This window comes from Chrysemys picta, chromosome 2 (assembly GCF_011386835.1).
Source record: "Chrysemys picta bellii isolate R12L10 chromosome 2, ASM1138683v2, whole genome shotgun sequence".
Taxonomy (NCBI): Eukaryota; Metazoa; Chordata; order Testudines; family Emydidae; genus Chrysemys; species Chrysemys picta.
The window spans coordinates 245857668-245870069 of record NC_088792.1 but is presented as its reverse complement, the minus strand read 5'-3'; the positions used below and the strand labels follow the sequence as shown (position 1 = coordinate 245870069).

The 12402-nt window shown below is 46.4% G+C and overlaps 2 protein-coding genes across 3 annotated transcripts in view; one reads left to right on the top strand and one right to left on the bottom strand.

Annotated features, from left to right (window-relative positions):
• C2H8orf88 (chromosome 2 C8orf88 homolog) overlaps nucleotides 1-6413 on the top strand; it is a 69879-nt gene extending 63466 nt beyond the window's left edge. Inside the window, exon 8 of the mRNA XM_008168316.4 lies at nucleotides 3665-6413. Within this exon, the coding sequence (XP_008166538.3) occupies nucleotides 3665-3691 (27 nt within the window). The 3' untranslated portion in view covers nucleotides 3692-6413. The remainder of the gene's footprint in view (nucleotides 1-3664) is intronic.
• Nucleotides 1-12402, bottom strand: part of NECAB1 (N-terminal EF-hand calcium binding protein 1) — a 146271-nt gene that overhangs the window by 22738 nt on the left and 111131 nt on the right. For both annotated transcript variants that reach the window (XM_005291563.5, XM_065585886.1), the window contains exons 7-9: nucleotides 8729-8841; nucleotides 4662-4738; nucleotides 621-674 (exon numbers count right to left, since the gene is read on the bottom strand). In XM_005291563.5, the coding sequence (XP_005291620.1) occupies nucleotides 621-674; nucleotides 4662-4738; nucleotides 8729-8841 (244 nt within the window). The remainder of the gene's footprint in view (nucleotides 1-620; nucleotides 675-4661; nucleotides 4739-8728; nucleotides 8842-12402) is intronic.

Genomic DNA, 12402 nt, shown 5'->3' with positions numbered 1-12402 from the left:
TGTGGTGAGAATAAGGAAGGTGTTTGGAGGAGGCCATGGGGAAGTAGCCCAGGGAGTTGTAGCTGTCATGCAGCTGTTACAGGAGGCACAATAGACAGCTGCAGTCCACAGGGCCCCGGGCTGGAACCCGGAGTAGAGGGCAGGTCCAGGTTTCTCCCAAACCTCCCAATTGACCTGGACTGTGGGTTCTTCCAGAGGGGAAGGTCTCTGGGCTGTTCCCCAACCCACATGGTGAATCTCTGAGGCAAGAAAATCCGCCAATAATTGCAGGACCCACCATGATAGAGGAGGAACTTTGTCACAAAATCTACTTGCAATTTGTGTTCATTTCTGGAGATGTTCTTAGTGAATCATAAAAATAAAGAAACTCTGTTTTTTATCTCTAAATAATGAGTATTTTCTCATGTCCTCTCAGTTTGGTGATACTCCCTCTTCCCCAAAAAGCTCTTTTTGGTCTTATTATTTCTTGTGCATTGAGGCTCTGCTGCAATAAAATAGATCCTTATTAGCTGAAAAGTGAGTTTGGTGATTTCAACCAAGCTGCAGATGGATACTGTCTACATCACACAAAATTGGTCCACAAATGTCTTAATAAATTCACTGCCTTGAAAAACACTTACAGATTTTGTGTTTCCTTCCAACACCTCTTCTTCCAGTGGCTCAAGCTTTAGATCCTTGTGATCAAGGGGGAAAGAATGCAAATATAAAACACACACGTTTAACTGTGGGCAAATGACTTCGACTTTTATTTGGGGGGGGGGGGGGGGGCGGGGGTAGACTAGGCCATTCCAAACCAGATTCTGATATAGGCCTATTTAGAATGAAGAGTTTGAACTATAGCCTTTCTGCTTATTTATTAGTTGTTAGTCTGACATACAAGTTGCTTGAAGAACCTCACCCACTTCAGTAGCTGTACAAGAGCTACAGGCTGGATCAAAATTTCACACACACACACACACACACACACACACACACACTCCCTCCAAATCCCATTAATAGCTAGACAGAAGCAAGTTGTTAATTTGTGACAAATCTGCTCAGTTACATTCATATTTTAGATCTAACTCACAAAAGAAAAACTCTCAGCTGAAGATGTCACAAACAAGAGGCAAGTAGGAATGAATGAACGAACCCTGAGATTTAGCATAATATAGGTCTTGTACAGGAGAAACTTGTGTAGATTTTATTCTTAGGTAGTATTATGAGCAAATCCCTTTATTATTGAGTAGCTGCTAAATGTGCCCAAGAGAAGAAGGCCTTGAAGAGTCTTCCACAACTGCTAGCATTCATAGCTGGGAAATCTTCCACACAGCCAACAATACAGTTAAAAGAATCAACATTGCAGCAGTGAACAGTATATATGCTAGAACAGTGGTTCCCAAACTTGGTTCACGGCTTGTTCAGGGTAAGCCCCTGGCGGGCCATGAGACGCTTTGTTTACCTGAGCGTCCGCAGGTACGGCCGCTTGCAGCTCCCAGTGGCCGCGGTTTACATTTCCTGGCCAATGGGAGCTGCGGGAAGTGGCGCAGGCCGGGCCACTGCTTCCTGCAGCTCCTATTGGCCGGGAACGGCGAACCGCGGCCACTGGGAGCTGCAAACGGCCGTACCTGCGGACGCTCAGGTAAACAAAGCGTCTCACGGCCCGCCAGGGGCTTACCTTGAACAAGCTGTGAACCAAGTTTAGGAACCCCCATGCTAGAGGTGGTGAATTAGCTTCTAAATACAAGACATTTCTGGAATAGGAACAGGCACAAAGTAGAAGTGCACGTGGATAGAACTACTTGCCTGCAATTAGTCTGATTTTCAAGCAGGTGCATTTGTGAGATTGCAAATGTACCTACTTACTTCATATGCGTACTACTAGATGTGGACATGCAAATCTTTGATTTGTGTAAACACAACTAGTAGTGCATGTACTAAGTTAGCAAATGCCCAATGATGATCAGGCCTTATAATGCTACATATGGGAATACTTGTAGACATACCCACTGGGTTACATCTACATGTTGAGCTGGAGGTGTAAATTTCAGCTTGAAGAGACATACCTGGGCTTGCTCTGATCAAGCCACTGCACTAAAAGTAGAGTGTAGTTGTGAGCTGCAAAGGGGCTAGCCACCCTGACTGCCTACCTGTCCAAGAGCCAACATAGGTATGTCTCCTTGAGTTGGAATTTATACCTCCAGCTTGAAGTGTAGACATACCCAATGACAAAGGGGTATTTTAGCACCAGAGACAGTTTCTTCACACTTCAGAACAAACAAGAGATATTTGTAATAAAGACGTGAAGCAAAATTCAGGATCTGGCAAATTGCAGCAGGCTACATTGTGGCAAATGGCAACACACTGTACGAGCTTCTTTATGTAAGAAATTTAAAGATGCTTTTTCTTTTCCCAAACATGAATACAATTGGGCAATGATTTCTTAGCCTTGGGAAGCAGGCATTTTGCTAGTGCAAACACAATAGGTAGTTAAAAACAAACAGCAGATGTGATGCTGCTAGTGGAGTTTAAGTAAACATGGTATTTGCTGGAGCATCACCAACAGCAGGTGGCAGAATAAGTCAGTAGTGAAGTGACATTCACTCATCAACTGCTGTGCAGTTGTGCATCTCATGCAGAATTTAGATGGGAAAAAAAAAAAATCACAAAATTTGTGAGGAAACTATTTGTAATGGCTCATCTGTCAGCACAGAGACTTCAGATAGAGAACCATGCAGGAAACTTAATCTCATTATACTTCCTGTGGCCTCCATATACTTCTCATACTAAACTCCAAGGACAGGAATAAAGTAAAAGAGGTGAAGCAAGAGATCACAGCATAAAGTAGCAACAAGTACTACTGCAGATTTCACCCTACTGTAGAATGAAATAGGCCAAATTCTGCTCCCCTACAAAATGCGTGGTATTTACATAACTGAGGGCAAAATTTGGCCCCAAAGTTTTGACAGGCTAATTTAAAACATGTTCAAATTCCTTCTATAAATTTGAAAGTACAAGACTGGTCTAAGGTGAAATTCACCCTCTGCAGAGGGCCTGCATAAGGGCTATCCACCACTTAAACCCTCCAAATAGATCTGAAGTGGGATTTAACTGACACATAGGCTTTGTGCTGGCCCTCTGCGCAAGGCTGACTTTCACCCCACTGGCTTGGTTGGTAATGATGTGATACCATATGGCAACTCAAGCTGGAAATGGGAAGAACTGTACAGATAAAGGTGATTTTGTTTTGTGGAGGATTTTGATATTTCAAAATTTACCACAAAAAGGAATAGAGCTTTGGCTCTAAGAGAGAGTCTAAGCTGTGGGCTCCGGAAACTTTGGGGTCCTGGCTCAGGGACTGCAGGCTGCCTCAGAGCTATGGGCCCTGGATGCTCAGACTGCCAAGGAGCCACAAGCCTGGGAGCTGGTGCTCACAGGGCTGCCAGGTTCCCAGCTCCCTGTCATCCCATCCAGTGTGCTGAAGGGGAGCTGGGAGCCTGGAAGCCCCAGTTGAGTCAGAAGCCAGGGTTTTCAGACTCCTGGCTCCCCATCAGGCCACATGGCAGGCTGCCCAAGAGCCGGGTGGGCAAGTTGACAGAAAGCCAAACAGGACTCCACTGGAACTTCGTCAAAATAGAACCATCTCCACAAAATTTGATTTTGACCAACTGGCTTTTTCTGACAGAAAACCCTGCCATCAGAGAATTTGTGACCAGTTGTAGTGGGAAGATTCAACCAGGAAGAGGTGAAGAATGTTCCCCGATCCTACAGCGAATGGATACTGGGGACCCTGTGCTTGCAGAATGGAAAATAAATACAGATAAGATATATAAAATGTTATTCCCCAGACACAAGTGAGTGTGATTTTTCATATCTTTGCACAAAAGGGGGTGTGAAGTCTGATCTGTTTGTTATGAGGGAGCTGGGGACCTTGTGGCAGGAGTAGCTGGAAGGCTGGCATCATTAATAAGGCACCTTATTAAATATCCTTAGTAAGTTGTGGTGTGTTCTCTGCAGTTCTAGTGGTGAGGTGTGTGACTCTGGATAGAGGAGAAGATAGTAGGTACTGTTAGGTGCCTTAACTTTTGATACTCTTATGGTTTTGTGTTAGGAATGTTATGTATAGACCAAACTTAACTAACAGAGGGTAGTTGATTTTGCATATTAATGTATGCAAGCATTGTGTGTTGCATATAGAATCATAGAATATCAGGGTTGGAAGGGACCTCAGGAGGTCATCTAGTCCAACCCCCTGCTCAAAGCAGGACCAATCCCCAGACAGATTTTTACCCCTGTTCCCTAAATGGCCCCCTTAAGGATTGAACTCACAACCCTGGGTTTAGTAGGCCAACGCTCAAACCGCTGAGCTATCCCTCCCCCCAAGTGTGTGTGTGTGTGTGTGTGTATATACAGCAGATACAGATACCAACTCAGGAAAAAAGAGCTGTGAATATTCAGTGAAGTGTTGTTTTTTATGAAATCATCAAATAGGAATAAGCAAGATGAAAGGGAGACGGGCATTTAGTGTACTTTAGCTCATGTAGCTGTTGTGCTAGTTGCTGTCATTATTAGTTGGAACAGCAGTGTGAATATGACATGGCAGGAAGAACATTTATGGTTTCAGGATTGCTTCAGAAATCTTTACTGAAAGTGAGAGAGAACAGATAAAAGGAAATATATACCTTCTTTTCCAGCCTGTCAATCAGCTTCTGGAGTCTGTTTATCTGGGTCATCCATTGGTTGTCTTCCTCTAACCAACCTTTCAGAAACATAAATAATGAAGGATAAAATGTTACTGAAAGCTGGGATGTAATGTACTTACTTATTTTTATGTTGTTATAAATACACATGTAAAAATATTTTTTTAGCTTGTAACTTATTTTGTATCTTGAAAAAAGGCTAGGATGTATTTGATTGTTAACAGTTGTTTATGCATAAACTAGTAAATTAAACTGAATTTTTAAAATAAATTAAACTGAAACAATTTTCCCTGTAATAGTGATTTCCTAAAACACATGATTCTTCATGGGATGCAGTAGAAACTATCGAGCTTTTTTATTTTTAAACTGAATTCCATGTTAACTCCAGTGTTTTGAAACTCTGTTGGGTGTTGTTGGAATTGTTGAAACTCTGTTGGAATTGCTTGTCCAGGGAAATGAATCCAAGCCCTAACCTATGTTCAGATCGGAATGCAAGCCTCACCTTTTTGTTGCTCAAGCCTTCCCCCAGTAATGTTTCCACTACTTATGAGTCAATGACAGGGAAAAAGACGACAGGAAGGAGAAGAGAAACACACACACACACACGTTCAGATACATGGAGAGGTGGAGACTTGAACCTTTCATTTGTTTAGCTCTTTGATAACACAGTGATTGGCAACTTAGGAAAGGGATCTCAACCTTTTTCTTAGTGTTGTCCACTTATCAGAGACGCTGTTTTGTGGACCATCTCTCTTCCCATTTGCTGTCACATGGACAATCTCTCCTCCCCTTCATGATCACAATTTCCCTGTGTGTCTTAAAGCAATTTAACAGTTGGAAATGAGGGAAGACTGCACCATGTGACCAGCCAACTCTCTGGGGGCTCCCTGGACTATCACTGGTCCATAGACCACAATATGGGTGCCACCAATTAGATGTACCTAATACAGATATTTTGTGTATACCATTATATGTTTGTCAACCCATGGGGTCACTGTTTTGGCACTATGAACAGAGAACACAATACAATATTAGCTATATTTATGAGCAGTGAAGGAAAAAAATGGGACAACAGAATCTAAGAACCTACTTTGTGATGTACGCATTACTAAGATTAAATATCACAGTTGATGAAAAGGAAGGAGAAAAAAAAAAACCACCACACCACACAGGGATTGTAGCTGGAGACCTAGGTCATTATGAAGATATTAGGAAAGTCAGTTTTGCCTTAGGAAAATGAAACCTTGAAACGGTGCTAACAAAATAGGAATTCTGAAACAGAAGAGGCTTGTCTAACAAAGTACATTAGATGAACTGTTTGTAAAGAATTAACAAAGCATTTTTCTCAATTTCACAATAATTAAAAGTGGTCTGATATAGGTTTTCCACTGTACGCTGTGATTTGGAAATGTAGTAACTAGGGCTGTCAAGCAATTTAAAAAAAAATTTAATTGCACGATTAATCACACTTTTAGTAATAGAATATCATTTAAATATTTTTGGATGTTTTCTACATTTTCAAATTATTGATTTCAGTTACACCACAGAATACAAAGTGTACAGTGCTCACTTTGTATTTATTTTTGATTACAAATATTTGCACTGTAAAAAAACAAAAGAAATAGCGTTTTTGCATTACCTTGTTTGTATTAGGTGAATTGAATCTCTTTAATAATAAAGCTGAACTTACAAACGTCGAATTACATACAAAAACCCTGCATTCAAAAACAAACCAATGTAAATCTTTTGAGCCCACAAGTCTACTCAGTCCTACATCTTGTTCAGCCAATCGCTAAAATAAATGTTTGTTTACATTACGGGAGATAATACTGCCCTCTTCTTGTTTACAATGTCACCTGAAAGTGAGAACAGGCATTCACATGGCACCCTTGTAGCCGGTGTTGCAAGATATTTACATGCCAGATGTGCTAAAGATTAATTTGTCCCTTGAAGCTTCAACCACTATTCCAGAGGACATGCATCAATGCTGATGACAAGTTCTGCTTGATAACAATCCAAAGCAGTGCAGACTGACGCATGTTCATTTTCATTATCTGAATCAGACGCCACCAACAGAAGGTTGATTTTCTTTTTTGGTGGTTCAGGTTCTGTAGTTTTCGCAGCAGAATGTTGCTCTTTTAAGACTTTTGGAAGCATGCTCCACACCCCGTTCTCTCAGACTTTGGAAAGCACTTCAGATTCTTAAACCTTGGTTTGAGTGCTTGAGCTAACTTTAAAAATCTTACATTGGTACCTTCTTTGTGTTGTCAAATCTGCAATGAAAGTATTCTTAAAACGAACAACATGTGCTGGATCATCATCCGAGACTGCTATAACATGAAATATATGGCAGAATGCGGCTAAAACATAGAGCAGGAGACAAACAATTCTCCCCCAAGGAGTTCAGTCACTAAGTAATTATCACATTTTTTTTAAAACGAGCATCAGCATGGAAGCATGTCCTCTGGAATAGTGGTTGAAGCATGAAGGGACATATGAATCTTTAGCACATCTGGCATGTAAATATCTTGCAACTTTGGCTACAGCAGTGCCATGCGAATACCTGTTCCCACTTTCAGGTGACACTGTAAATAAGAATGGTACAGCATTATCTCCTGTAAATGTAAAACTTGTTTGTCTTAGCGATTGGCTGAACAAGAAGTAGGACTGAGTGGACTTGTGGGCTCTGAAGTTTTACATTGTTTAGGTTTTGAGTGCAGTTATGTAACAAAAAAAAAAGAAATCTACATTTGAAAGTTGCACTTTCACGATAGAGAGATTGCACTACAGTACTTGTATGAGGTGAATTGAAAAATACTATTTCTTTTGTTTCTCATTTTTACAGTGCAAATATTTGTAATAAAAATAATATCAAATTAGCACTGTACACTTTGTATTCTGTGTTGTAATTGAAATCAATATATTTAAAAGTGTAGAAGAACATCCAAAAATATTTAATAAATTTCAATTGGTATTCTACTTTTTAGCAGTATGATTAAAACTGCGATTAATCACAATTAATATTTTTAATCATGATTAATTTTTTCGAGTTAATCGTGTGAGTTAACTGCAATTAATCGACAGCCTTAGTAGTAACATAATTACATGACACCCTATCCTGAAAAAAAAGTGATCAAAGCCAAAAATTCACTGCATTACAGCAGGGCAGGGGGCCTAACACTGAACATTTAATTTAGCTGGATAGGGGACACAGAAAGCCAATGCAATGGGGACTCTGCACCAATTTTGTGTACCATAGAAGGTGCTTTACAAGAGAATACATGGCGGGAGGTGGACACTTCACCTGCAAATGGGAAGAATTACATAGCTGAGAGCCTGGGTGGAGAGAAGTGGGCTGCGTCAATCCCTCCCCATCATGCTCTGCTGTGTCTGTGTTGCACGAATGTCATGGTCCTGAGATCTATATTTAGGGTGAGGATTCCTTTCCTGCAACTTTCTGGGTTAGTGACAATTCCAAAATTTATCTTTAGCTTGGAATCCTCTCAATATTTCTTTTTCCTAAGGCAAAATTGTCATTTCTAATTCTTCATGTCAGCCTAAGAGATGTCTGCTGTGCCTCAAGCTAATGTCCTTATTTTCCCCCCTCTTTCTTTCTCTGTCATAAAAACACTTGCTCCCCTCGACCATGACACATGATCACTCTGAGTAATGCAGGCAGCATAAACTTGTTTCTTGGCATTTCCCCCCTCCCCACTTCATTATAATCCCATCTCTTCCCATCACCACTATCTATAAATATAGCCAAGAAGTATAGACTGGTATTTGCAGTTCATAGCACAAAAACAATGACCCTACAGGATGGCAAAACAGCCCTAATGCAGGGGAGACTTTGGGGCTGTAGCAGTATACTTATTTGTTCTGCTTCTACAGCTAGAGCTAATGGCTGCTGTATTAAACTGAAGATTGCTTTCAGCTATAATAGCACTTTTGTTGATTTGTACTTGCTGGTTAAAATTTTGAGGACAAGTACATGGCTGCCTTGCTTCTGTGTGTGTTTTAAATACATTAAAAAGTTGAAATGACATTACCTGTATTTAAATGAGGACTGTTTGGTGATAAACTACTGTTCCTCTGAAATCTTCGATTTGAACGTTTTCCTGGCCACTGAATTGAGAGCACCTCTGGCTTTGCTGGTCCTTGTCTAAATAGAAACAGATAGTAGTTAATCCATGTGCCAAAGTCTCTGTCTTCCTTCTGCTGTCAGGATGCTGATTGAAAAAAAAAAAAAAAAAAGGAGTGAGAGAAATATCTGTTGAAACTACTGAGTGATTTTCTAGGCTTTTACTGCTACAGTTAGCTGTGTCCATGTAAGAAGGTCCGACTCACCCCTGCGGCGCCTCCTGCTGGTCATCCAGGGAATTAGCTCTCCAGCCTCTGGTGCGCCCTCTGCAGGCCGGTGATCCACCTGTCCTCTCCTTCTCGGCTCCCGTGTCCCTCCCAGGACCCCGGTGCCCCTTGCTTTGGGTGCTGCCCCCTGGCAGTACCCACACACTAGGTCTCCCCTCCCAGGGGAACCCCCACCCACTATCCCCACCTTGCCTCAGCACTAGGCCACTGCCAGTCATCAACTAGCCCCCACTCCCTGGGGCAGACTGCAGTATAGGCCACTCATCACTAGCAAGGAGGGTTCGGACCTGCTGCCTTGGCTTAGCCCTGGGCTGCCCTCTGCAACCCCCAGTACCACTTGGCCTTCCACTAGGCTGCAGCCTGGGTCTATCCAGGCTGGAGCTCCCCAGCCCTGCTCCACTCAGGTACCCTGTCTCTAGCTTGCTACAGCCAGGCCCTTCTCTCTCTGCACTCAGAGAGAAACTGCTGAGCTTCTGGCTGCCCTGGCCTTTATAGGGCCAGCTGAGTCTGTTTGGGGCATGGCCCCAGCTTCAGCCACTTCCCCCAATCAGCTCAGCCTAAAGGCTGCTTTCTCCAGCCACAGCCCCCTCTGGACCGGAGCTGTTACCACCCCGCTACAGTCCACTTTGATACTCACTGAGGAGGAAAAAGAAGGAAAGATAATACCTCACAAATATCATATAGGGACATAAAATTGGTGGTATGTCTTTTCTGTGGTCCTGGTCCTGCACTGGGAACCACTATTACAGGCCCTTGGATCAGAGCAGAGCCCCAGTGATTTCACTGGGTCCCCATAAAGGTACTGGGGTCATGCGATCAGTTACTGATGAAAGATCAAAACTTATATGTTCACTTGAGAAGGGAAATTTTCTGTTTTAAATTCATGATAAATAGCATTGTGAAAGGATTTTAATCTGGGATTTAGGAAGCAAAGAGGACCAGGAATGGATAGCATAGAATGAGGGCCAGGTACGCTAGTGAGAAGAGCTGTGTTGAAATATATCCGTTAAATAAAATATTTAATGCTATGGCTGCAGTTAGGATGGCTGGTCAAATTGTTTGTTTCAAATAATGTAAGTTTGGAATGTAGCCATCTCTTTGGGGGGGAAGGATAGCTCAGTGGTTTGAGCATTGGCCTGCTAAACCCAGGGTTGTGAGTTCAATCCTTGAGGGAGCCACTTACTTGGGGATCTGGGGCAAAATCAGTACCTGCTAGTGAAGGCAGGGGGCTGGACTCAATGACCTTTCAAGGTCCCTTCCAGTTCTAGGAGATGGGATATCTCCATTAATTTAAAATTTATTTATATTTAGTTAGTGAATTGTTCTCAGACCAATCCTGATTTATATTCATTATTTGTAAGTAGTCTCCAAACAGTTTTCTGACTAAATTTCAGCCAAGCTGTCCACTTCCCCACTGTTTGTGACTTTGCAGATGCTATAACAGAGGCAAAGAAACTTTGGGCTTGTCTACCCACCTGTTTTTGCTTGGAAATTCCCTAGGGACTTCGCTACTGCTATTGATTTACATGGAAGGCACTCAGGTACTACAGTAATGGGTGGTGTTGTTCTTTTGCTCTTTACTCAACAAATGTAACAGGAAGGAACCACCTGGGTATAGTGGGGACCACATAAGTAAGTTTACTAACTATATATTACATGCAAAGCCTATGCACAATGCTCATGGCCGGCCTAATAGAAAATGACACCCTTTATGTACTGCTCCCCAAGCAGCTGGCAGCCGCTCAGCAGGCAGAGCAGCAGCAGATGGAGCCGGCAGGGCCGGCTCTAGCTTTTTTGCTGCCCCAAGAAGAAAAAAAGCGCCGCCCCCCCAGGCCCCCCGCCAAGATGCGCCGCCCCCCCCAGCCGAGCGCCGTTCCGCCCCCCCGCCGAGTGCCGCCGGAACCCCCCCAGAGCGCCGCCTCGCGCCGTGCGCCGGAGCCCCCCCCCCTGCGCCGCCGGAACCCCCCCCCGAGCGCCGAGCCTGCCCCCGCCAAGCGCCGCCAGAACCCCCCTCCAGCGCCGTGCCCGCGCCGCACCCCCCCCCGAGCGCCAAGCCCCGCGCTGCCCCCCAGTGCCGAGCCCTGCGCTGCCCCCCCCTCGCCGAGCGCCGCACCGCCGGAGCCCGCCCCCACCGAGCACCACCAGAACCCCCTTCCCGCGCCGCCCCCTCGCCGAGCCCCACGCAACCGGAGCCCGCCCCCCCAGCGCCACGCCGTGCCGCCGGAGCGCCCCCCCCCCCACGGAATGCCACGCCGCGCTCCCCCCGCCGCCTAGGGTGACCAGATCACCAAAGACAAATATCGGGACGCGGGCGGTGGGGGGTGCCGGGGGGGGGGGCGTGGCGGGGGGCGGGGCCAAAAAAAAAAAAAAAACCCTTCCTCCGCAAGCGCTGGAGGGAGGCCCGGGAGACTCAGGGGAAGCGCGGGGCCGGGGTAGTGAGAGTCCGGCCTGGTCCCTTGCAGGCAGGACTCAGTTGGGTGGTAGGGCGAGGAGGGGGGCGGCCCGCGGGGCCAGGCAGTGGCTGTTCTCACCCCCGGCCAGCGGGACTCGGGAGCAGCCGCTGCTGCAGCTCCCACTGCCGCGGGGGAGGAAGCGGCCATGGCGCTCCGCGGCTGCGGCTCTGGCGCCCCCGAACCCCCCGAGCCGGGGCCTGCTGCGGGGACCCAGCAGCGCGCACGCTGCGCCCAGCCCCTGGCCAGGCACGTCTGGGCTGCTGCCCAGCTGGTGCTATCCCGCGGCGGCCTCGGAGTGGGGGCAGCAGGCCCCAGCCCCCCCGTCCCGCAGGGGAACGAACGGGGCTGGGCTGCCGATGCCTCCGCCCCGGGGCCGCCGCGGGATAGCACCAGCTGGGCAGCCCAGACGTGCCTAGCCAGGGGCTGGGCCCAGCGTAGGCGCTGCTGCAGGCCCCGGCTCGGGGGGTTCGGGGGCGCCAGAGCCGCCGAGCGCCATGGCCGCTTCCTCCCCCGTCGCCTGGCCCCGCGGGTCGCCCCCCTCCTCTCCCAACCACCCAACTGAGTCCTGCCTGCACTGGGCCAGGCCGGACTGTTACTCACCCTGGCCCCGCGCTTCCCCTGCGTCTCCCGGGCCTCCCTCCAGCGCTTGTGGAGGGAGGGGGAATGGTGAGCCCGGGGAAGAGGCGGGGATTCGGGGAGGGAGCCAATCGGGGGAGGAGGGGGCGGAGTCGGGGCAGGGGGGGGGGCGCGAGCACTTCCGGGCTCGAGGCTCGGGGCATTTCCTTGTTTGTCCGGTTGTCCCGACCGCACGTCGGTCGGGACGCGGGACAAACAAGGAAATATCGGGACGGTCCCGATAAAATCGGGACGTCTGGTCACCCTACCGCCGCCCCTTACCAGGT